The following is a 24,067-nucleotide window of genomic DNA, read 5'->3' as shown; positions in this document are numbered from 1 at the left end:
AGAATAAGAAAGAATTCCTCGGACAGTGCTCTGGTGAGGCCCTGCAATCAGTGCTGCCTCATCAAAGCTCTGAGCAATGGGGCAGGGACTGCTCTATGCCCCTGCCACCCCAGGAGCCAGCAAACTGCCCAGCCTTGAGTGCTCAGTGGGTGTTTGTAGAATTAATTAATAAACAGAGTACTTGCAGTGGGAGGTGAGGGAATGAATGAATACAAGGAGGGAATGAATTTGAAACATGTCTTGGAGGTGGATCAACAGGACTAGAAGGCTGAATGAAGGTGGGGGTAGGAGAGATGACGTCATGGTTCATGCATTTTCTGATTCATTCACTTCATTCATTCACTGGCTCATCTGACTATATATATTTAAAAAAAAATTTTTTTTTAAAGTAGGCTGCACATCCAGTGTGGAGCCCAATGCGGGGCTTGAACTCATGACCCTGAGATCAAGACCTGAGCTGAGATCTAGAGTCTGACACTTAACGGCCTGAGCCACCCAGGTGCCCCATCATCTGACAAATATTTCTCGAGCCAGGGACAGTGGTGACGACGACTTCCATGGTCCCTGTCCCCACAGAACTTCAAGGCCCACAGTGAGGCAGGTTTAGCACATGAGCACACATGGGCATACATGCTTCCTGGTGGTGATTAGTGACATGAAGGTAGTCCACAGGACATGGGGAGAGAGAGTAACAAGGAGAGGCTGTCTTCAGAGAAGGTGGTCAGAGGATGCCTTGCAGAGGAGGTGACTTCAGAGGTGGGCAGGGACCAACTTGTTCCAGTTTTGTGAGCTCTGTAGAGGCCAGGCCTCTGGCTCAGGTGGGAGCCTAAATGGACGTCAGTGCTTTGCAGAGATGAGACGAAGGAAGAAGAGTCCCTCGGGGGCCGGTCATGAGATCTGGTGGGTCAACGAGAGGCTCTGGAACGGGAGAGGGCTCTGAGCATGGAGGACTGCTTGGTATGCTCAGCAGTGGATGGATGGAAGCCCTGGGACTGGGTGATATTGTAGGGTGGGGAAATAAAGAGAGCCCTGTCCCTGGAAGCAATCCCCAGGTTCAAGGACTATAGAGAAAGGTGTGCTGCAAAGGAAGGCAAAGAGGAGGGGCTGGGAGGCCAGAGTACTGGGAGAGGGTGGTGTGTCTCTTGGAAGAACTGGTGATGGAGAGGATATCAGTGCCCCCTGAGGTCTCTGCCCCCCCCCCCATACAACTTCTGGGTTGTGAAGACCAACCCTGAGGGGTGCAGATATTCAAGAACCTCTTAAGGTCCCTCAGCCTGCTCCTGGGTATGTCTGTGCTACCTCCAAAGGTGAAGGACTACAGAGTGAAACCTGAAGGGTGAGGCTCAGAGCTCTCAGTTCCACCTCGAGCCACTCAAGGGGAGAGGCAGTGTTCCAGTCCCCTTATTGGGAAGGACTGGGCTCTGGCCCCCTTGGCCAACATGTGCCCTAAGCCCAGGTACCCAAACCCTGCCAAGCTCTGTGAGCAAGGCCTGAGGCTCCCCAGAAGCCAATAACCAATAAATGGTGAATGCACGGCCAGGTGTCCAATGGCTAGGCTTCAGGCCCCCTTGTTCCCCTTCTGGAAACTGTCCCTGATCCTTTCCTCCAACCAACCCAACCCAGCAGTGGCCGCTCCAGGACCTGTTTCAGGCGGTCACAGATAGGAGGGCCTGAAAGATCTCTAGAGACCACAGATTCTGAGGAGGGGGCAGGCAAGCGGGGCTTTCCGGCGCACCCTGTTTTGGGATCTGTGTGGGAAGGAATGGGACTGGCTTTGCTAGCAGCTGCCCAGTTCCCGCGGATCCCGAGCGCGGAGAGCTCCCACCACCCTCGCGTCCTCCAGGGCCCCGCCTCCCCGCAGGCTGGTGGACCCCGTGGGCCACTGGCCTGCCCCGTTACCCGAAAGGGCGGAGCGAGCCGTGGGCGCCTCCTCGGGTGCGGGAGCCGCGGGAGCGCAGTGGGTGGGGCCCAGCGGGCTGGGGAGGAGCGGGGTGGCTGGGCGGCGGGCGACGGGCGGAAGGAGGGGCGGACGCCGGCAGCGGCGACAGCGGCAGCTGCGGCGCGACCAGGCCGAGCAGGGACGAGCGCACGGAGAGCGCGAGGTCCGCGCAGCCCAGCGCAGCCATGTGAGTGTCACCGCCGTTTCCGGGCCCGCGGGCCGTGCCGGGGATGGGCGCGGCGCTCCGGGTGCCTCCCCATCGGTCCCGGATCTGCTGCCCCGGCTGCGGCCCTGTCCCACATCGCCCCATCCCCGGGACCCGAGCCGCGCGGTGTGGTTCCTCCCCTCCCCCCGGGCGCGGAGGACGCCCACAAAAGCCGCCGCATCTGGGCCTTCTTCCCTCCCAAGGCAAGGCCCAGGCGGCCCTTGCCCCGGAGCTCTGGGGTGGGCCGGGCCTGACGGCGGGCCCAAGGCGCCAGCCTGGGCGCTGGCAGGGGCGCTCTCCGGGAGCCCCCCCTGCCCTCTCCGCGGGGGAGGCTGAGCTGGGAATGGGGAGGGGGCGGTGAGGGTGCAGGCCAGCCTCCGAGATGAGCTAATCTTCCTGGTCCTACCGGCCGGCCTAAGCGGCTTTGGGGCTCGGCCCGAGGTGGCGGATCCTGGCCTGTGGCCGGGCTCTTCGCCCAGACGGCTGAGGCTGGAGATGATCTCCCTGGCCTGGCGGGGGAACAGACCCTGTCCCTGGGAATGGGAGGCTGATGCGGGGTCTCTCTGCAAGCAGCCAGGCTTGGGCACCCTGCAGAACTGTTTTGGGGAAGAAGCTGCTCACCAAGTCTAGGGATCTGGCTAAGTCTGCCCTGGGCACTCTCTGTCCTCTCCCTGTTGAGGTCTGAGTCCAGTCTCCAGAACTGAGCCTTCCTAGCCAGTTCTACTGGACTGATCCTAATTCGGGTCCAGGCGAGCTCGCGGAGTACCTACTGTGTGCAGTCTCATATAACAAATATAACAAAGGTGCCCTGGCCACCATCTGTGGGACCTCACCCTGGGCCTGCAGCATTCACACCAGCACAGCCCTCTGAGGAGGGTTATAGCAATCTGACAGATGCAGAAGCGGGCCCAGAGAGGTTAAGTAATATTCTCAAGGTCACACATCTGGCTTAGGGAGAAGTGGGAACTAGAACCAGACCTGAATTTTTGCCACGGCCCTACCACCTTTGTGGCATGGAGAGGGTGTGGGGAATGAGAATCGAAGAATGAGGTACAAAATACTCCAGCGGGACAGGGAGGCCTGGCTTAGCTTCCACTCCCACCACCCCTCCCCCTCCTGGGTTCTGTGGGGCAGCAGCCAGAGATAGAGGCCTGATTTGGGTGGGGGTGAGGGGCGCACGCAGGGAGCCAGGCTGGGTGCACCCTGGGTGGAAAGGCAGGTGAGGAGGACGAGGCTCAGTCAACCCTGGCCCTTCACTACGGCTGGGGACTCCTGACCCTGCCAGGCCCTGCCCAGGGGAGGCCACCAGGCTTCCAGGGCGCCGCCAGCCGGGGAATGTGACCAGCTGACCAGGGAGGGGGCCGGCAGGAAGTGAAGCTACCCGGCCGCCTCCGCCTCGTTCCGGGGTGGGGGGTCCCAGGCTGCGCGCGCGCGCGCGCCCCCCTCCCTCCTGCTCAGGCAGCTGCAGCATGACGTCAGCAGCCGGGTTTGGGGGCAGTCGCCATGGAGACCCGGACAGGTTCGGTTAGGGACCCCATTCTTGCAGCCGCCCCTTGCCCCGGTTATTTTTAGCGTCTGCTTACCTCAGTCTGGGGCAGCCCCGCGCCTAGGCGGGGCTGGACCGGGGACTCCTGGCTAGGCTGCTGGCCTGGCCTGGCATACCACTGAGCCGGGCAGTGAAGGTGGTGGGACCTCCCGTCCCACACAAGTGCACCACTTTTGGCATAGAGGGTATTGGGGGTGGAGGAATCTGGGGCCATGCAGGAGCTGGAGCTGGCTGTGCTGCAGGCCCCATAACCTTTGGGACCTGGGATCTTTCCCATGTCCAGAACAGACTTCAGGGCTGGCATGAGTCCAGAGAGTCCCCTGGCTCCCATCATTCAGCCCCTGCCAGTTAAGGCGGGCCCTCTCCTTTAGCTCAAAGGGGTTCAGCTCTTTCTCTCCCCTGCAGCAGGGAAGATCCTGCCTTTCCACCCGCTGAAATGGTCACTCAGGTGGATATTATGATGGTCATTTGGCGAGAGTGCAGACCAACAGTTAGATTTGGCGAGAGTGCAGACCAACATCCTGGTCCCTGTCAGGGACTAGGGAGTTGGTGGCAGCAGAGCCGTAGTCAGAGAAAGAAAAGTGTTGGGACAGTTAGCCTACTCTGATTCTAGCCTACCCACTTGGTTCCAGAATCCCAGGGCCCCCACCCTGCCTTATGCCCAGGGAGCAGAACCCTACTTGCTGATTATATCAGGGAAAAGGAAGATTGTATGCAGGATAGGGGAGTTGGGGTGGGCACAGACTTGAAATCTACCCCTTCAACAGCCCACGATCTGCTCTTTCTGTGTCCGGGCAGCCCGGTTCACTCAGCCCCCTCCCTCATCTCCCTGGTGTGGGGCCCAGAGGGCACAGCAGTGAACCCCACAAACAGGCCCCTGATCCCAGAGTTCACAGTCTGGTTGGAAGACAGATGCTAAAGGAGAACTGACAACTGAGCTATGTGGTCTCAGGGATCAGAGGAAGGAAGCTATGAGGCGCCTGAAAGGGGGAACCAACCAACCCAGGGCAGGCTTCCTGGAAGAAGAAGTCATAGGGTAGGACATGAAAAAAGAGAGGGAGTTGTTCAGGCTGAGAGTATGGGAGGAGGGTACAGGAGCAATGGAGGTTGCTGCTCAAAGGCTGAAGAGCCTTGCAGGTTTCGAGAGGGTCACAGTAGCTGGAACAGAAAGACCATGAGAGGAGCAGGGGGTACTGAGTGGAGGACTGGTTGAAGGTATATGTGGGGAGGCACAGAGCCTGAAGGGTGCTGGGGGTCATGTCAGAGAATCTAGACTTTATCCCTGGGGTAGGGAGTCACCCATGGATGTTTCACAAGAGTCAGAGAGGGGGATGTTAAAGACTCAGAGTCCTGGGGTCCGACTGTCTGGATTTGAATCCTGGCCCTACCACTTACCAGCTGTGTAATCTTGGGCAGATTAGTGATTATTAATAATAGCAGTTAATATTTGTCGTGTGCTTTAAGTGTAGTAGTGTGCCCACCCCAACTTCCTTACCCCACATACAATTTTCCCTTCCCCAAACACTCCCTAGAGAGAGAAGTACCTCATTTCAAACTCCCAACAGCCCCGGGAGACCATTGTTGTTATTATGCTCATTTAACAGAGGGGTATCTGAAGCCCAAAAAGGCTAAGAAACGTCATGCCCGAGGTCACACAGCCAGTTAGCCTCAGGTTTCTCATCTGCGAGATGGGGCTAATAAGATTTACCCCTATTAGGGTTGTTACCAGAATTAAATGAGATGATGTTTGTTGATTAAGTGCAGGGCCTGGCCTATAGAAAGCACTTGTCAAAGCACGGTTTTTGGCATTGGGAGATGACTGGAATTTTAAGAAGAGCAATGTTGTTATTGAATAAACAATGCAGGGGGCGGCTCAGTTAGTAGAGCATGCAACTCTTGATCTCAGGGGTCTTGAGTTCAAGTCCCACATTGGGTGCAGAGCTTACTTAAAAAAAAAATGTAGGCAACCATGTAAAATAAAGCTGGATACCCTTAAGAAAAAAAAAAAAAAGAACGGATCATCGTGGGTTACAGTGGAGACAGGGAGCCCATTAGGAAGCTGCAGTAGGGTTCTAGATGAGAGGTGGTGACAGCTTGGACTCGAATTCTAACTATGGGAGTGGAGGTGAGGGGAGCAGATTCCAGAGATGGCAGGAGTGGGTGGCTGAGTGGATGTGGGGGTAACGGAGACAGAGGCATCCAGGATGACTCCTAGTTTCTGTATTGAACAACTGGGTAAAGAGGGGGTGGGGCTGCCACAGAGAGGTTGACTGGGGAGAGTCAAGTTTGAGAAGGAAATTGGTGGATTCAGCTTGGGGACCTCAAACTCAGCACATCCCCAGTAGCCCACTCTGCATTGTCACTCAACTTCTGGGGAGGTGACAAGCAGGCAGTTGGCTATAGAGGCCTGGTGCTCAGAAGAGCCGTTTGGGCAAGGAAGAGATAAGCAAGTTGGCAACATTTAGGTGGCATTGAGGTGTGGGAGATGTACCCAGACCAAGAGTGAGGAGGCTGAGGCCCATTCCGGGATGATGAGAAAGACAGATCTCCTGTGGGAAAATAAAATGTCCAGCCAGAGAGAGATAGGTGGAAAACCAGGAGCATGTTATTGCCTCTTGAAATTCAAGGGCTCAAAGAAGAGGAAGAGAGCCACAGAGTGAAAAGCTTTACTGAGATCAAGCATGATAAGGACTACGCCTTGGACACTGGATTCAGCAACAGGGAAGTCACTGACCAGTCAGGGGAGTGGTGGGTGTGGAAGGTGGACCAGGGTGGGAAGAGAACTGGCTGGTCATGGAGAGGAAATCGAGGTAGACATCTCTTCGAGAAATCTGACTCTGAAAAGGCCAAATGGAACCATGGGTGGGGTCGCTGGAAAGACATTTGGGGTCCACAGAAGGGTCATTTCATTTTGGAGTTATTAAAGTCAACTTTATATTAAAATATACCTACAGAGAGGGTGCATGTCCTAAGCGTACATCTCAACCCATTTTTCACAAGGGAACACACCCACATAGGATCAGAAAATAGAACCCAGATTAGGAAATACAGAACATTACCAGCACCCTGGAAGCCCCCTTGGGCCCCCTTCCAGTAACTACTCCCAAAGGGTAACTAGTATTCAGACTTCTATCGCCATAGATGTGTTCTGCCTGTTTTTGAACTTTCATATCAAGGGAACCGTACACATGTCCTCTCTTGTCTTGCTTCTTCTTTATGTCTGTAGGATTCATCCATATTGCTGTGTGCAGTTATATATTGTCCATTCTTTTTGCTGTATAGGGTTCCATTATCTACAGATGGGCATTTTGGTAGTTGCCAGGGTTGTTTTCATTTTTTATGTGGAAGTGACTTGAGCTTGTTTGAGGCTTGTGGAGAAAGTCTGAAACACTCATCATCTGTGAGAAGGAAGAAAGATGAGGAGGGCCACACAGGAGGATTTCCCGGGTGGGAAATGAGAGCCTGGATGAGCTTGAGAGAATCGCTCTGTGGTTCCAGCTCAGTTCCAGCAGGTGCAGGCACAGAGAAGGCAGGGAGGTGGGTTGCCCAGCAGTGCTTCCTGCCAGGTAGGAGAGAAGCACAGAGTGCTCGGGATATTAGCAGCAGTGAGTGATGCAGTGGTGGCTGTGGAGCTAGGCTGGGGAGAAGGATGTGCAGGGAAGAGAAGGTGGGAGGGAGCTGGCAGAGAGAAAGGAAGCTGGGGCCAATTGTGAGCTCTGTGCAGGATGGTGTCTGTGAAATTCTGGGCTGTATCTCCAGTGACTGACACATGCTTGGCACAGAGTTGTCACTCAGTGAATAGGTGAATAAATGAGCTGAGGGCTCAAGAGGTCTCAGGTAGAAGACAGGGAAGGTGGAGGTGATGGAGAGAGACTTAAGGTTGGAGTCACTGTGGTTGCGATTTAGGAAAGGGGCATTCCAGAGCCAGGGGTGTTCCCTTGGAGGGTGGCTGAAGGGAGCAGGAAGGCCAGTGTTGGGCAGGCAATGCACAGGAATACATAGTTGCTAGTGTAGGGTGCACAGCACCAGGTCTTCAAGGAGAGAGAGGAGGTTAAGCACTTCTCAAACTGGGGTTTCTTGGGCATCTTGCATCTGAATCTGTAGGGGAGTGGTGGGCTTGTTGGAAATGCTGATCCCTGGGCCCACCCCAGCCTCTCAGGGAGAAAGTAAGCAGAACTGAGCATCAGGGAGCAGGAGTATTTATGGGATGAGGGAGCACCCAGCCCTTCCAATGCCCACTAGTCCCTGGGCATGGTAGCCTCTATTTAGGTTCAAGGTGGATGAAGGAAATTCAAGGAAAAGATACTGGTGGCGGGAAAGGGCCAACACCAGGGAGATTCAGCCATGTGAGCTGGTGGCCAGAAGGAGGGGGCCTCATTCTAGGATGCAGCTTCTACTAGAGAGGAGGCCCTGGCTGGGAAGTGGGACCTGATCCTCTTCCCTAGGGCCTGGGGGTGCCAGGGAGTGTGCCTAGAATGAGCACCCCCTCTGTGGATGGGGGCTGTGTGACTCTGTACCCAGTTCCTTCTTTGCTTCCTTCTTTTTTTTTTTTTTTTTTAAAGATTTTATTTATTTATTTGACAGAGAGAGACACAGCGAGAGAGGGAACACAAGCAGGGGGAGTGGGAGAGGGAGAAGCAGACTTCCCGTGGAGCAGGGAGCCCTATGCGGGGCTCCATCCCAGGACCCTGGGATCACGACCTGAGCCGAAGGCAGACGCTTAACGACTGAGCCACCCAGGCACCCCTTCTTTGCTTCCTTCTTGAGGCAGCAACACATAATATGAGCTTTGTCCAGTCCCACACTTTAGCCCCTCTCTCTTCTCAGCCTCCCAGACCCCTCATGCTGGTGCCCGACTCTGCCCTCCATTGGCATAGACCCTCCACTCCGCACCCACAGCCCTTCCAGTCTTTACATACTCAGAACCCCAATTCCCAGCCCTCTGTGTGCTCAGTCCTCTCTCAGCACCCCTCTACAGCCACTCTATGAGACCCTTATTCTAACTGCATCCAATCCAGCCTCCACTCAGGGTCTTCATTCTGTTTATCCCTCCTTATTCACCGCCGCGTTCAACTCCCTTTACCCAAGCGCCTAACCCCACCCGAGAGGATCCACTTCAGTCTCCTCCCCCAAGGGAACCCCCAGGCACCCCTCCCAGAGGCCGGCCAGTCCCCGGGCCCGGTGCCCCCCTTTCCCCCCCCGCCCCCCCAGTCCAGCCGGTCCCGCCCCATCCCGGCGGGCTGAGTCAGGCGGCAGGAACTGGGCGGGGGGCGGCGCCGGGAGGAGCTGAAGCCGGAGCCGGCGTCGCTGGGAGCAAGCGCGGAGCCCAGCTCGGCCAGCACCTAGTGGCCCTGGGCCTGTGGGGACACAGGGGCGGGAGGGCAAGCGCAGGGGGTGGGGAGCTGTCCTGGACCTACCATGAGTGCCAAGAAGAGAGGTAGGACCCGGCCTGGGGCTGCGAAGGCCCTGGGGCTGGCCCCAGGGGGTGTGGGCCGGACTGTGGGGGCCAGGGGCACGTGTTTAGTCGGAGCAGGGTGGGGGTCTGCGGAGGATCCCTTCCCGCTAAGGGCGCGGGCGAAGGCGTCCATCTGTGACTCAGTTTCCAGGTCGGAGCCACAGGAAAGTGGCGGAGGAAGGGCACTTCTTGGCACTGCCCCCCACTCTGGGAATCTCCCGGCTGCTGGGCGCTGGGAGGGCTCCGGCGTCCCGGCGCCTGCGAGCCGGCGGGGGCTGGAGGGGAGCAGTGTACACGGGGCGGGCGGGTCGCGAGAGCCAACCCCGCGCCTGCCGGGCCTGTCGGGCAGCTCCGCTGGGCTCAGAGCGTGCACCCCGCCCGGTGACCTCCGCGGCCTCGCGGGGTGGGGGCGCGGGAGCTCCTGGTCACTGTTGCGAGGGTTGGGGGGTGAGTTCAGGGGCAGGGCTGGGGAGCCCGCCCCGCCCCCGGGTAAACAGGCGCTTCCGCACATTCTTCATGCGCCCCGCCCCTTTCCTGCCCCTTCCCAGCCGGGGGAGGGTCCCCGCGCGACCCCCCTTCCTGCCCCGCGACAGGCGGAGCCTGCACCTCTGCAGGAAGTGGGGGCCGAGCCGAGGCCACGCTGAGTCCGAGGCCGAGTCGCCCGGCCGCCCTGTCATTAGCCCCGGGGCGGCGGGGTTGTCGGATTCCTGGCGTCAGGCGGTGTCCGGCAGGACTAAGATACAGAGGCCGGGCCTCCGGAGGGGGCTTCAAAAGCCTGACTGGCGCTGGACACCCGCCCTCGCCACCCCCCAGGGAGCCCCGCGCGGACTCATTCCATGATGTCCCTGTCGGTGCGGCCGCAGCGCCGCCTGCTCAGCGCCCGGGTCAGTAGGAGCCAGTCCTTCGCAGGCGTCCTCGGCAGCCACGAGCGGGGGCCCAGGTACGCAGCTGAGGGGAGCTAATGGGGTCAAGAGAGTGTGACGGGGTTGGAGCTGGGTGTGCAGTGAGGGTTTGGGGACTCCTTCTTGTACCTTTCTGAGTGTAGCCTCTTCTTCAGGAGCTTCCCGGCCTTCAGTCCCCCAGGGCCCCCGCGGAAACCCCCAGCGCTCTCCCGAGTCTCCAGGATGTTTTCCGTGGCGCACCCAGCCCCTAAGGTCCCGCAGCCGGAGCGGCTGGACCTGGTGTACACTGCGCTCAAGCAGGGCCTGACGTAAGGAACTCCTCCCAATGCCTTATCCCAGGACCCCTCCCTAAGCCCTCATCCCCTTTCTGCTAGTAGGAAACTTCCCCAGCCTCATATCTTCTTCCCACTGCCTGTACTGGGCAGCTGGAGGCTGCAAAGGTAAGCTAATTCTTGTAGTTGCCCCTTTCCCCAGGGCCTATTTGGAAGTGCACCAGCAGGAGCAGGAGAAACTCCAGGGACAGATTAGGGAGTCCAAGAGGAATTCCCGCCTGGTGAGTAAAGGGTTGACAAAGATGCCCTGGATTACTGCTCTTTGCCCTTGTGATATGAGGGACTGGGTAGCACCAGCCGTGGGTGACATCAGGGCTGTTTTCTAGGGTGACTTAGCCCAGCTGTGACTAGAAAACAGGATATAGCGGAAAGCTGGGGCTGGGCAGGTTTCTAGCCCCACCTTCCCCAGGCTGTGTACACTTTCTGCCTAGGACCCAGTATCTGTCCATGGGAGCTTTCAGTGGGGTGGGTCAGACTCCCACAGACATGGACAGCAGGAGACTATATTGTAGTAGTACTGATAGAGAGTCCTGGTTCTTCCCCAGGAACAGGGCAGGACTTCCTAGAGGAGGAAACACCTCTGCTGGGTCTTGAAGAATAAGAGTTCCCTGGTAGAGAGAACCTCTTCCTAAGGGTTGCGGGAAAGGGAGTGGGCCAGAGGAGGGATCCCAGGGGAAGAGGTCAGGGGAAGGGTACAGGAGGGGTCTTGAGGACCAGACCCTATGTCACTAACATCCACCAAAGGCCAGGCATGTGGGAAGGTGGGTCAGTCCATGAGTTGAGTGGAGTGGCTGTGGACTATGGTATGAGGGGGAGGAAGGCTGTGTAGGAGAGGAGTTAGCTGGGTCTGGGTAGACAGGTGCCCCTGCTGGAATACTTCCCATGCCTCCTAAGTGCCTCCTCTCTTCCTCCCCTGTAGGGTTTCCTGTATGACTTGGACAAGGTGAGTGTGTAGGGAGTGGTGTTGGAAGAGGTTAGCTCATGGGGAGGGTAAAGGGCTCTGGTCCTCTGGCCCCTCCTGACGTACCTCTCCCTCAGCAAGTCAAGTCCATTGAACGCTTCCTGCGACGGTTGGAGTTCCATGCCAGCAAGGTACGTGTGCAGCACGCGTGTGTGCACACAAGTGGGGCGGTAGACCGGTATCACAGGGAGATTGGGGTGGGGTCAGTGCTAGGCCCTGGGGGAGCAAGCCCAAGAGTGAGTCTCAGTTCCTCCAATACCACCCCACTCATCTGCCCAGATTGACGAGCTGTATGAGGCATACTGTGTCCAGCGACGTCTCCGGGATGGTGCCTACAACATGGTCCGTGCCTACAGCACTGGGTCTCCAGGGAGCCGCGAGGCCCGGGACAGCCTGGCTGAAGCCACTCGAGGGCATCGCGAGTACACAGAGGTGAGAGATGGCTGTCCATGAGGCAGAGGCACAGGGTATAGCAGAGCTGGTGAGGGGGGCCTGGTTCTTGACCCCCTCTTGTCCTTGACCACCCCTCTCAGAGCATGTGTCTGCTGGAGAGTGAGCTAGAGGCACAGCTGGGGGAGTTCCATCTCCGGATGAAAGGTACTAAGTGATGGGAGCAGACTGGTTGTGGGGAGAGGGAATTGTGTGCCTGGGACCCCTCAACATGGCTCATCTCCTTCTCCCCCAATTCCCAGGGCTGGCTGGCTTCGCCAGGCTGTGTGTGGGCGATCAGTATGAGGTATGAGAATGTGCAGTGAAGGGCTGGGATGGGAGGGTCGCAACACCCAGGGCTGCGTCATCCTGCCTGTTCACCTAGATCTGCATGAAATATGGGCGGCAGCGCTGGAAACTACGGGGCCGAATTGAGGGTAGCGGAAAGCAGGTGTGGGACAGTGAGGAAACCGTCTTTCTTCCTCTGCTCACGGAATTCCTGTCCATCAAGGTGATGTATCTGCCCAGGACCACAGGGCAACGTGATCCTGTGACTCATCTGTGAATATGTGACCCCCATGACCTTCATGACTCCGTGATTTTCTCTCTTTTAATCTTATGAATATTGGACCCCCTGAACCCCCATGAGGCTGTGACCCCCATGACCTCAGTCACCCTCCAAACTCGGTCCTCTCTGATCCCCATGCTCCCAGGCTGCTTTAATCTTCCATGGCCCCGTCACTCAGAAAATTCCAATCCCTGCAACCTTCTCATGGCCCCGTGACCCTTTGACTGTTTATAACCCCCATGCATATTCAGACGTCTCTACTCTCACAACCTCATGACCCCTATACCCTTGTGACCTCATGATGCATTCTTGGCTACAGGTAACAGAACTGAAGGGTCTGGCCAACCACGTGGTTGTAGGCAGTGTCTCCTGTGAGACCAAGGACCTGTTTGCTGCCCTGCCCCAAGTTGTGGCTGTGGACATCAATGACCTTGGCACCATCAAGCTCAGCTTGGAAGTCACATGGAGGTTGGTGTTGCTGAGTGGCTTGGGGACAGGTCCAGGGGGCCTGTGGCACCTGCTAACAGCCTCTTCCTTCCCCAGCCCCTTCGACAAGGATGACCAGCCCTCAACCGCTTCCACTGTCAATAAGGCCTCCACAGTCACCAAGCGCTTCTCCACCTATAGCCAGAGCCCACCAGACACACCCTCACTTCGGGAACAGGCCTTTTACGTGAGTCACAGTCCAGGCTTAGGCCCCACCATCCCCCAGGAGCTCCCTGGGGTGGTCCTGAAATGCCCTTTCCTCTCTCCCAGAATATGCTGAGGCGGCAGGAGGAGCTAGAGAATGGGACAGCATGGTCCCTATCATCTGAATCTTCAGACGACTCATCCAGCCCCCAGCTTTCAGGCACTGCCCGCCACTCTTCAGCCTCCAGGCCTCTGGTGCAGCAGCCTGAACCTCTGCCCATTCAAGTCGCCTTCCGTAGGCCTGAGACCCCCACCTCTAGGCCCATGGATGAAGAGGGCGCCATGGCCCCAGCCCTGGCCAATGGGCATGCACCCTACAGCCGGACTCTGAGCCACATCAGTGAGGCCAGTGTGGATGCTGCCTTGGCTGAGGCTTCAGTGGAGGCTTTGGGTCTAGAAAATCTAGCTCAGGGACCTAGCCTGCCTGCACACCCAGATCCCACCCATGGGGAGCAACCTGGTCCTGTCCCTCCTGCTGTGGACCCTTGCCATTCTGCCATAAGCCCCACCCTCAGTACAACAGGCCCTGCCCACACATCTACAGATCCTGCCCTGTCTGCACATCTAGACTTGGTTCACAAGGTCACAGACTCTAGCTCTTCTGAACTGCCAGGCCCCGCCCACACCACTACAGGCTCAACCTATAATGCCATTAGCCCTAGCCACAGTGCTCCAAGCGCCACTCAGCCTACCACAGGTTCCACCCACAAGCCCACAGTCTCTACCCCCTCAACTACAGGCTCTACCCCCAGTACCACAACCCCAGTCCGGACCACCACAAGACCCACTGACGAAGCAATGCTTTCTGCCCTCACTACTGTAGGTCCTACCCCCAATACTACAGGCCCCGTCCAGACTATCACAAGCCCTGTCCACACTGCCGCAAGCCTGACCCATGCCACTACAAGCCCCACCCACACTACTGCAAGCTCCACCCATTCCACTGCAAGCCCCACCCACATTACAGCAAGCCCCACCTGTGTCACAGCAAGCCCCACCCACACTATGGCAAGCCCCACCCACACTACAGCAAGCCCCACCCATGCCACTGCAAGCCCCACCCACACAACAGCAAGCCTCACTCATGCCACTACAAGCCCCACTCATGCCACTACAAGCCCCACCCATGCCACTGCAAGCCCCACCCACACTACCACAAGCCCCCCCAATACTATTGCATGCCCCCCCCATACCACTACAAGCCCTACTCACAAAGCCAGGATGTCAACTCAAACTGCTACAAGCCCTACCCCCAAAGCTAAGGGCCCAGTCCAGACCACCAGGAGCCCCACCCATCCTGTCACAAGCCCCACCCTTCTAACTGTAAGCTCTTCCACTTGTCTAGACCATGCCGAACTTCCCAGCCCCTCTACAAACACAGACCCCACCCTCCCAGGTACCCACACCCTGTCCTGCAGCTACCCAGCCTCCACTCCTTGCACTCAGGCAGACCCCACAGCCCCCAGTACCTCCTACCCATGTCCCGCCTCATCCAGTTGGGAACCCCTCACAAGTCCTTCCCCAGACCCCCGAGAGCCCATCCTTCAGAGCCCAAGTCCCCCTCCCTCACCTCTAGCCCCTGTGCCCCAGCATTTAGACCTTAGCCCGGCCGTGGCCACCCCGGCCTCAGTTCCAGGGGCAGCTGGAGGGGCTGGGGATAGGAGGCTGGAAGAGGCCCTGGGGGCCCTAATGGCTGCTCTGGATGACTATCGTGGCCAGTTCCCTGAGCTGCAGGGCCTGGAGCAGGAGGTGACCCGGCTGGAGAGTCTGCTCATGGTGAGGCGGGTGGGTGGGCTGCAGCAGCACAGGGAGGGCAGTCAGGCAGTGGGTGGTGGCACTGACTCCCTTCATGACCCCAGCAGAGACAAGGCCTGACTCGCAGCCGGGCCTCCAGCCTTAGTATCACTGTGGAACATGCCCTGGAGAGCTTCAGCTTCCTCAACGAGGATGAAGATGAAGACATGGATGGTCCTGGAGACAGGTGAGGGGGGCCAAGTGAGGGGGCAGAGGTAAGCTGAGTGCCAGGGGAAGGAGAAAGGCCAGGAGGGGGGAACAGGAGAGGTGGGGCCGGGTAGAGCAACAAGGAGAGCAGCAAGACTGGAGGTGGGCAGAAGGGGATGCACCTGCCAGCAGGTGCATCTGTATTCACCCCCACCCTGTATAGTCCTTGTGTGTCCTTGATGCCTGTTTCTAACCCTATCTGTGTCCCCAGTACTTCTGACCTCCCTCCTTCTGGTCCCTGCAATGCCTGCCTCTCCTGCTGGTCCCCATCAGCTCATGTTGCTCCAGCTCCTCTTTCTTCTGGTCTCACCTTGGATCTACCCTATGGACAAGCCCTTTCACTGCCTCCCCATGCATCCTGGGTCCCCCAGCATCAACCCCCTCTGTCTCAACCTAGGCTTTCCCAGAGAACCCAGGCCCGTGGCTCCCTGTCCCAGAGGGGCCTTTGCCAAATCCTGGTTGAGGGTTGTGCCCAGCCCCTCCTCCCTCTGCTGCTGCCCAGGTTAGGGCCCTGTGCCCTGCACTCTTTGGGCCATAACTCCTTGCAGTCCCAATTGCGTAGACCATCCCGCCTGCAACCCTACTCCCACCCGTCCCAGCCCCAGAAGTCCCGGCAGTTGTAGCTGGAGGAGGTAAAAGGCAGACGGACCCTGGAGATCCCCACTACCACCTGCTGGTCCTAGTCCCTTCCTCCTTCCGGAAGTCCTCCATGAACTTAACCATTGTCTGTTGTCTGTGCATCATCTGTTCTTCCATTCTGGGATGGGGTGACTTTAATAAAAGTACACTGGTGACCACATGGTGATGCGTGCTCCTGGGGTGATTGACCCCATTTTTCTCTCAGGCCCCCAAACAGCCTGGAGCCTGGGGCTGAGGACAGCCTCGACTTGCCCAGTGCCCGCCCCCTCAGCACGGAGTGTCCAGCCCTGGACGCTGCCTTGGTCCAGCACCTGTATCACTGCAGCTGCCTCCTGCTGGTGAGGCTAGTGGTATTCCCCACACCCTCCTTCTATAGCCCCTTATCCCAGGGAGCCCTGCACTTCCATCCCGGCCCTCCATACCTCCTCCGACTTCCACTCCCCACTGCCCCCAGGGCCCTAGCATTTGGCTCTTGCTGAGTGGAACACTTCCTGGACTCTGGCTACCCACCCCCTCTCCATGCATGCTGAGACTTGTAGTCCCTGGGCTCCACCCTCCCCAGTCTTTATCCTGAGGTCTTAGTTGCTTGGCCACCCCTATTCTCCAGAAACTGGGCACATTTGGGCCCCTGCGCTGCCAGGAGGCATGGGCCCTGGAGCGGCTGCTGAGGGAGGCCAGAGTGCTGGAGGCCGTATGCGAGCTTAGCAGGCGATGGGAAATCCCTGCCACCTCTGCGCAGGAAGGTAAAGGCCCTGTCTGCCCCGAAGCTCCTCCCTTACCTAGCCCCATCTACATGCCCATCTGCCTGTTCGGTTGCTGATGCTTATCTACACCTCCTCATAGTGGTGCAGTTCTCAGCCTCCCGGCCCGGCTTCCTGACCTTCTGGGACCAGTGCACAGAGGGACTCAGCCCCTTCATCTGCCCTGTGGAGCGAGTGCTCCTCACCTTCTGCAATCAGTACAGTGCCCGTCTCTCCCTGCGCCAGCCGGGGCTAGCTGAGGCTGGTAAGTGGGCTGCCTACCTGCCCCCTCTTCCTCCTTTCTCGGATCCCCAGTGACGGGACCTCAGGAAAAGCCAGGTCAGCCCATACAGACCTGCTGAGCTGAGCACTAGGAAGAACTAGTGAAGGCTATTTCCTTTGCACAGAAGGACCCAGAAGGGTAGGGTTTGGACAGGGGGCCCCTGGACCTGAACCTGGGATGGGAGCATTCTTCCCTGTAAGGGCCTGGGTCCATCCAAACCCTGAGGCCTGCGGCACTGCCTCCCACAGTGTGTGCCAAGTTCCTGGAGGATGCCCTGGGGCAGAAGCTGCCCAGGAGGCCCCAGCCAGGCCCTGGAGAGCAGTTCACAGTCTTCCAGTTCTGGAGTTACGTCGAAGCCTTGGATAGCCCCTCCATGGAGGCCTATGTGACTGAAACCGCTGAGGAGGGTGAGGCAGAGGCCCTGATCACAAAGCGGCCTGACCCTGTGGGTGGGTCTGAAGTGTGGATGAGAGCATGAGTGTGCAAAGGACCCCACCCCACGAGGCTCCACCTTGTCCCACCCCTCCCTTTCTTTCAGTGTTACTGGTGCGGAATTTGAACTCAGATGACCAAGCTGTTGTGCTGAAGGCCCTGAGGTTGGCGCCCGAGGGGCGGCTGCGAAAGGATGGGCTTCGGGCCCTCAGCTCCCTGCTGGTCCATGGCAACAACAAGGTCATGGCTGCTGTCAGCACCCAGCTGCGGAGCCTGTCACTGGGCCCTGTCTTTCGGGAACGGGTGAGAGGCAGACAGGCCTTCCTTGAGGCAAAGGTTGGGGCCCCAGGCTCCCAGTGTCTGGCTAAGTCTGCGCTCCCACCCTTACCCAGGCCCTGCTGTGCTTCCTGGACCAGCTCGAGGATGAGGATGTACAGACGAGAGTGGCTGGCTGCCTGGCCCTGGGCTGCATCAAGGTAACCCCTGCCAACCCATCCCCCGCTTCACACCCCCCAAAGCTCCCTCAGCCCTGGGCCCTGGGCCTTTCCCACCTGCTCCACTGGGCCCACCTCAATGTTCTCTCCCTGGTAGGCTCCTGAGGGCATTGAGCCCCTGGTGTACCTGTGCCAAACGGACACAGAAGCTGTGAGGGAAGCTGCTCGGCAGAGCCTGCAACAGTGTGGTGAGGCTAGGAGATGGGAGATAGGGGTCAAGTCGAGTTTGGGAACATTTTGGCTGATGGGAGCTGGAGTGAGATGGAGTCAGGGATGGGAGGGTCGAGATGGGGCTAGGATCACTCCTGACCCCATCCTTACCTATTACAGGGGAAGAGGGGCAGTCTGCCCACCGACGGCTGGAGGAATCACTGGACGCCCTGCCCCGCATCTTTGGGCCTGGCAGCATGGCCAGCACGGCATTCTAAATTCCCTCCCTCCCCGCTGGCTCCCAGTGCCCCTTCCCCTCACTTTCAGGGCTTATCAGGCACTGGCAGGGAGGGTGAGGGCTGGCTCCAGACACCTCTCCCCCACAGATTCCCATCAGTGAAAATCTAATATATTCTTCCGTTGCCCTTGGGTTGGCAGTCAGTGCCTGCAGTCAAGTGCCTCCCAGCCTCGGCTCAGCACACTTGCCACAAATCAGTGTCCCACCACATCCCTTGGTTTTATATTTTATTTACAGAGTTTTACAGAAAATAAAAAAGCAAAATGCCTTTCCTACATGGCCTGGCCTGGTGCGTTCCTGACCCTCTGCTCCAGCACCCTCTGGCTCTGGCGCTTCCTGACACTAGTGTATCTGCACCCCCAGCTGTGACAATGGATGTGCTTTGGCCCTGGAAATTCAGGCAGAAGAGAGCCCAGAGGCTGGAACTGGGGTTGGGAAAGAGAGCAGAGGAAGAAGGTGGTTGGGTGTTGCTGACGAGGCCCTGTCTGGAGACCGGGGGTGCCCTGGGCCTGGAAGCTATGGGCCCAGGCTGCAGCCAAACTGTGGAGCTGGCCCAGAGAAAGCCCAGAGGTGCCAGTCCTGGGAATGGCTCCCTAGCAGCTAGCTGCAGGTGGCCTGGAGGCAGACGAAGCCAGCCGCAACGAGCGTGGGGAAGACTGGAGCTTCTGGCCAGAAGGGGGCAGCAGAACCCCATCAGGGAACGCCAGGCTTCTGGGTCTTCCCTCAGCAACAGCAGCTTCCTACCAAGGTGGCTGAGCTGAGAGCAAGGAGCTCCTGGAGGGCTGGATAGGAAGAAAGGGGAGATCCTTGCAGAGCGGGAGAGCTGGGGCCTGGGAAGCAGGAAACGCGAGTAGCTGCCCCCGTGACCCTAAACAGCAAGTTTTTTCTCTCCCCAAGCTGCCTCTTTTCTCTGTAATAACAAACCTGACTGAACCCTGAGCTCCCCACCCCTGACAGCGGGCAGACTGCTGCTTCAGGAAGCAGGGCTCCAGGGAGAGGGCTCACCTCTTCCCAGAGCTGCCTGGCACGTGAGTGTGTTAACCCCAGAAGGTTAAGAATTCAATGGGGGGCAGGGGGGCGGCGGGGATGGGATTTCAGGGTGGCAGGCCTGTTCCAAAGAGGGCTGGAGGGGGCCCACACCCAAGGCTGGACAAACAGGCTCTCTACCCTTCCCCTCTCCCTCTGAGCTTTCATTATTATCCAGGGGCAAGGAAAACAGGCCCTCCCTACTCCCAGAGCCCACTCTGGTGTCTCAGTGCACGTGGTGTCAGCACACAAGTGGGACACACTGGGGAGAGTGTGTGCGCCTGCACTCAAGAGGAGCCAATGAGGTGCCAACAGCCCCCCCCCACCGGGGAGGCTGGGGGGGGTGGTGACCCAGATCCCCAGGGAGCCCTGCTCCCCAGTGTTTTAGCGCTGTGTATGAGGAGGTTTGGCTGGGCCTTTAACCACCTGCTGGGGAAGCCAAGCTGAGCAGAAAAACGGCCAACAGGAAGGAGCACAGGAAACACCTGTGTGTGGAAGCAGGTGGCTCATTCCAGAAGAGTCGGGGCTGAGGTGGGGGTGGGGGCGGGTAGACACCCTCAGCACACCGGCACAGTGCTGTGTTCCCTCTGTAACTACGAAGGGTGGCATGGAGGGGATGGGGGACGATGTGCAGCTCAGCTTTTTGGGTGGTCGGCTAGAGTGGCAGGGGATGGAGAAAGCAAACAAGTCATGGAGACCAAACCAGCACCCAAAGTTGGCTACAGCTTGGGCCTGCCCCAAGGGCCCCTGCAGGAAGGTTGCAGTCCCAGAACCACCCCAAGGAGCCCCTCAGGCCTGAGGCCCCACAAGAGGCCCACTGGTAGGCAGGACTGTCGACTTGGATTTGAAGCATGCATAGCCTGTGTGGTGGGGAAAGAGGAAGTGAACACTGGCTGACCAGGTCCTGGGAAAGTGCAGACAGGGGTGACGGGGCCATCACGAGCTCACGGCTCAATCCACAGGAGAGGACAGGGCCTGGGCAAGATGTAGAGGATGGAAAAATATCCCAGCCAGAGGTCAAATGGGGCTGTCACCAAAAATCTGAATGGCCTGCTTTCCAGTGCTGAGAAAGGATAGGGCCCCTCTCTGTCCTCTACAAGGAGAGTCCTAAGACCAGAGCCTAGTATTCAGCTCTAGCTGAGGGTGGGTGTGAGGGTCAGGAGCCAGAAAGAAGACACCATGAGCAAAGCCAGGTACCGGTGAAGGACTGTCAATGCCAAGGCAAGAAGAGTGTCCGGCCTTTGACTCATCAAGCCTACTTAGCTCAGGGTTATGTGGATCAAGCCCAGAATAAGCCACTCAGACCCCCTCCCTCAATGCCTTGAGGTCAGGCTGAATGGCCTCCTACACCTAGGCCCATGTCTGTGAGGTAGTGGAGGGCAGGGAGAACCCATCCTCCCTCTTGTACCCTCCCCTCTCCCAACACACACACAGCCTCACAAGTGCTTCCCACAGGGCACTCCCCCTACCTCTTACGCTGCAGCCACTGAATAAGTAGCTGAATTGCCAAGGCTAGCATGTACGTTTCTAGCTATATCCTCTGAATCTCCTTGCGGCCTTATCTGCCACCACCTCAAGGTTCAGGGAGGCACTCATTCCTGCTGCCCCAGGTGATGGGAGTGGGCGGCTGGTGACACCATCAGGAGTCAAAGGCACCAGGGCAGGGAAAGCCTATGCCCAGCTGTCCTGTGGAGCCTCTGCCAGGCTCTGTGAGGAAGAGGAAGTGTGACACACGGAGGAGCACCCTGTCAATTAAGGCCATCAAGACCACAGCCACGCCTTAGCCATCATCGTTGTGGCTCTCCCCGGACCGTAACATAAGTCTGCATTGCAAAAAAGGGACCAGGCTGTGGTAGGCCAGGACGCAGTCTATTGTATTGGTGGTCACGGGGGCCTCCCTTTTCTCCTCCCCTTTCCTCTTCCAATCTTAGCTTTTCTCCTGTTTCCCACTCTTCTTCCTCGTGTTTTCAAAGCTGTAGAGAACCAAAAAAAAAAAAAAGAAGAAAGGAAAAAAAGGCAAGTTTGGGAAGGCAAAGAAGCAGATGGGTTGGCACATGGGAAAAGGACTGCTTCTTTGTCTCACCCACAGAGTGGGGGTGCCTTCCTTGTGTGTTTCTGTGCATGGCGCGTGGGTACAATTTGCTGAACCCTAGGCATATGACATGCTCCTTACCCCTACCCCTGCCCCCACCCCCAGACAGCCCTGGAGTGTCCTATTCAGGCCATCTGCCCATCGTGGCTCAGCTGCCGGACCCAGATCTTCTGGGCCTGGGTAATACGGAAGAGTGAGCTTGGTAAGGACTCCAGCTATGGAAAAACAGTCTATCATTTAGAAAATAAGACGGTCATTGGCCTGCAAGAGAGGGGCCTCTTTTTTCAGAAGGTTGCAACGTGGTGGTGGCCACATTTGAGTTTGATGTCAACAGTAAAGTCTCGCTTGTCTCTGAATACACTCAGGCCATATGGACTCCCAGTGAATGCTGACTTAGGGTGCCTGGGTGGCTCAGCCAGTTAAGCGTCTGCTTTCAGCTCAGGTCATGATCCCAGGGGCCTGGGATCAAGCCTTGGGCTCCCTGCTCAGTGAGGAGTCTGCTTCTCCCTCTCTCCTTCCCCCTGGTCATGCTCCCTTTCCCTTTCTTTCTCTCTCAAATAAATAAATAGAATCTTTTTTTAAAAATGCTGACTTAGAGCCACTGAATAAGTAGCTGAATTGCTATGGCTAATATGTACGTTTCTAGCTATATCCTCTGAATCTCCTTACAGCCTTCTCTGCCACCTCCTCCTCAAGCATCCTCTTACAAACATCACTCCACAGGATTCCATTCCAGGCCCTTTCCTGTTCTCTCTTGAAACACATTCATCTGTTTCTCTGGCTCCATCTATATGTATGCCAATGATTCACATGGCTCTCTCCTCACTCCCATGTCCAACTGCTGACTGGACACCTCCTTTTGAATAGCCAAGGTGTTTCAAACTCAGCATGCTCAAAATCAAACTCAGTATCTCAAAACCTATTTCTCCTCCAGGTCTCTTGAGGTTACCAACTACCCAGCCACCAGAATCCCCTCAATTATCGCCCTAAATATTTCTAAATTCTGTCCACTCTTTATTATCCCCATGGGCACCACTCAGATACAGGACATGTTGACCTCTCGCTGAGAGACTAAAACTGTCCCCTCACAGGCTTCCTGCCTTTGGTCTTATCCTTCTTCCATCCATTCTCCATGGTTCATCAGAGTGATTTCTAAAACCCACCACACAGGCTTTCTTTTCTCCTAGGGAAGAGTCCAGGCCCCTCAACCTGGACACAAAGCCAGCCTCAGTTATGCCACCTAACTTCTTGCTCTGCACTGGAGCCTTCTTGCGGGGCTTGCTTGCCCCTCGTGGTACACTCTTCCCACCTCATCTTGCCTTGTTAATACCTGTTCACCTGAATAGGCTTCAACCTAGACATCACAGATTTCTTCAGGAGCTTGCTCTTCCACTATGCTCCTGTCATGGGAGCCTGCACTTCCCCTAGTCTAGTACTGTTCACACCCCATTGCAATTACTTATTTTATATCCATATATATATATATATATATTACCGTGTTTAATGCAGAAAAAGCCTGGACACTCAAAATACCCCCATGTACCCTACAAAGCACAGTGTTTTAGAATGCACTTTTACACTGGGATCCCAATTAAGGAATAAAATGGAAGCCTGACAATATAGGCAAGGAGAGCCGAGGCTGGACTGGTTGAGGAGGCAAGCAAGTTAAATCCACAGGGGCCAGAGGGAGCCGTTAGAAATGAGGCTGAAGAGGGGCACCTGTTGACTCAGTCAGTGGAGCGTGCAACTTTTGATCTCGGGGTTGTGAGTTCAAGCCCCACATTGGGTGTGGAGATTACTTAAAAATAAAGTCTTAAAAAATGAGGCTGAAGAGTTGGGCAGGGGCTTGTCAGAGGGCCTTGTGGAGTGGCTCTGGGGTTTGGAATTCACCCCCAGGGCACTGGAGACCCATGTGTGGGCTTGAAGCAGGGGAATTTTGTGAGCACATCTGGTCTTTGGAAAGGTCATTCTAGCAGTTGTGTGGAGAGAGGAAGCAGGAAGCAGTGAGGCATCTGAAGGCATAGTTAGGAGACTGATAGTCTGGGCCAGATGGAGGCAGCAGGGATGGAGAGGCTAGTGAAGAGATGTTCCAAAAGCAAAATGGAAAAACGGTTTGGTGATGATAGGATGTGGGAGGTGAGTGAAGCCCAAGTTTCTGGCCTGGTGATAGCTGGATGGTGGTATCTTTCACTAAAAAGGGACAGCCCTTATAACAGAAGAAGGTTGGGAGGTGAGTAACAAGGCCGGTAAGGTGACCTGGGAGCTTTCCAGGAGGAAGTAACCAGAAAGAACCTGGAAATGTAGATCCAGGGCAGGAAGATAAGGGCGTAGGCTAGAGGCAGAAGCTTGAGAGTCATCCTTGCTTTACTGTTAAGTCTTACATGACTACTGCGATGTTCAGTGACCAATCTGTTTCCCCCACACCTGTAGTCATACCTTATACTTGCCTCTCCGTCCTTGACTTTTAGCTACTGATGCTAGTGAAGTTTAGTCTGGCCTCTATAGGCTAAGACAAAATGTAAAGCACTTGAGGGCTAGGGACAGCATCTCTCTCCAGTATTACCCAGTATGGGCATTGATCTGTTATCTCAAGCAGTTGCTCAGAACATACTTCTAGATTAAAAATTCATCAGTCCAAATACTTCTGCTATCTGCCTTCCAAATGCCTGAAATTTTCAAAATTAAAGCCCTTCCTTTGAGTTAAGGCAATAGTGTCCAACTTTTTTAGGGGCAGAAACCATTTCCTCTAAACTAATCCCATAACATTTAGGGATGTGGCAGAGCATGAGGGGAGCAGAGATGCAGAGCCTTCCTGATAGACCTCCTTTCCCCTACCTCTTGCCCTTCCAAGGCAAACTGTGAGCTAAGCATCATCTCTAGAGGAT

At 56.8% G+C, this 24,067-nt stretch overlaps 1 protein-coding gene across 8 annotated transcripts; it reads left to right on the top strand.

Moving 5' to 3' along the window:
- The first annotated feature begins 1,980 nt into the window (after positions 1-1,980).
- On the top strand, positions 1,981-18,341 carry RIPOR1 (RHO family interacting cell polarization regulator 1). 8 transcript variants are annotated; one of them, XM_081806456.1, is made up of 23 exons: positions 1,981-2,126; positions 9,959-10,085; positions 10,203-10,355; positions 10,522-10,600; positions 11,299-11,322; positions 11,418-11,471; positions 11,620-11,772; positions 11,874-11,937; positions 12,033-12,076; positions 12,155-12,280; positions 12,657-12,805; positions 12,881-13,010; positions 13,094-14,004; positions 14,047-14,803; positions 14,887-15,008; positions 15,873-16,005; positions 16,275-16,410; positions 16,511-16,672; positions 16,939-17,097; positions 17,229-17,425; positions 17,515-17,598; positions 17,714-17,804; positions 17,947-18,341. In XM_081806456.1, the coding sequence occupies exons 2-23, from the start codon at positions 9,982-9,984 to the stop codon at positions 18,042-18,044; spliced, it is 3,930 nt and encodes a 1,309-aa protein (XP_081662582.1). In that variant the 5' UTR covers positions 1,981-2,126; positions 9,959-9,981; the 3' UTR covers positions 18,045-18,341. The 8 variants fall into 8 exon arrangements, with proteins under 8 accessions (XP_081662582.1, XP_081662581.1, XP_081662580.1 ...); XM_081806455.1 differs by having other exon boundaries at positions 10,221-10,355; positions 13,094-14,803; XM_081806454.1 differs by having other exon boundaries at positions 13,094-14,803; positions 14,890-15,008.
- The last annotated feature ends 5,726 nt before the right edge of the window (positions 18,342-24,067 follow it).

Source organism: Leptonychotes weddellii, chromosome 16, assembly GCF_054177405.1.
Source record: "Leptonychotes weddellii isolate Sample4059 chromosome 16, ASM5417740v2, whole genome shotgun sequence".
In the NCBI taxonomy this organism is placed as follows: Eukaryota; Metazoa; Chordata; class Mammalia; order Carnivora; family Phocidae; genus Leptonychotes; species Leptonychotes weddellii.
This window is presented reverse-complemented; position numbering and strand designations above follow the sequence as displayed.

Excerpts from the sequence above, each read along its gene's own strand:
- RIPOR1 (XM_031036959.2), top strand. Across the intron at positions 12,806-12,880 it reads AGCTTGGAAGTCACATGGAG|CCCCTTCGACAAGGATGACC; the intron begins GTTGGTGTTGCT and ends TTCCTTCCCCAG. Across the intron at positions 15,009-15,872 it reads ATGGATGGTCCTGGAGACAG|GCCCCCAAACAGCCTGGAGC; the intron begins GTGAGGGGGGCC and ends TTTTTCTCTCAG.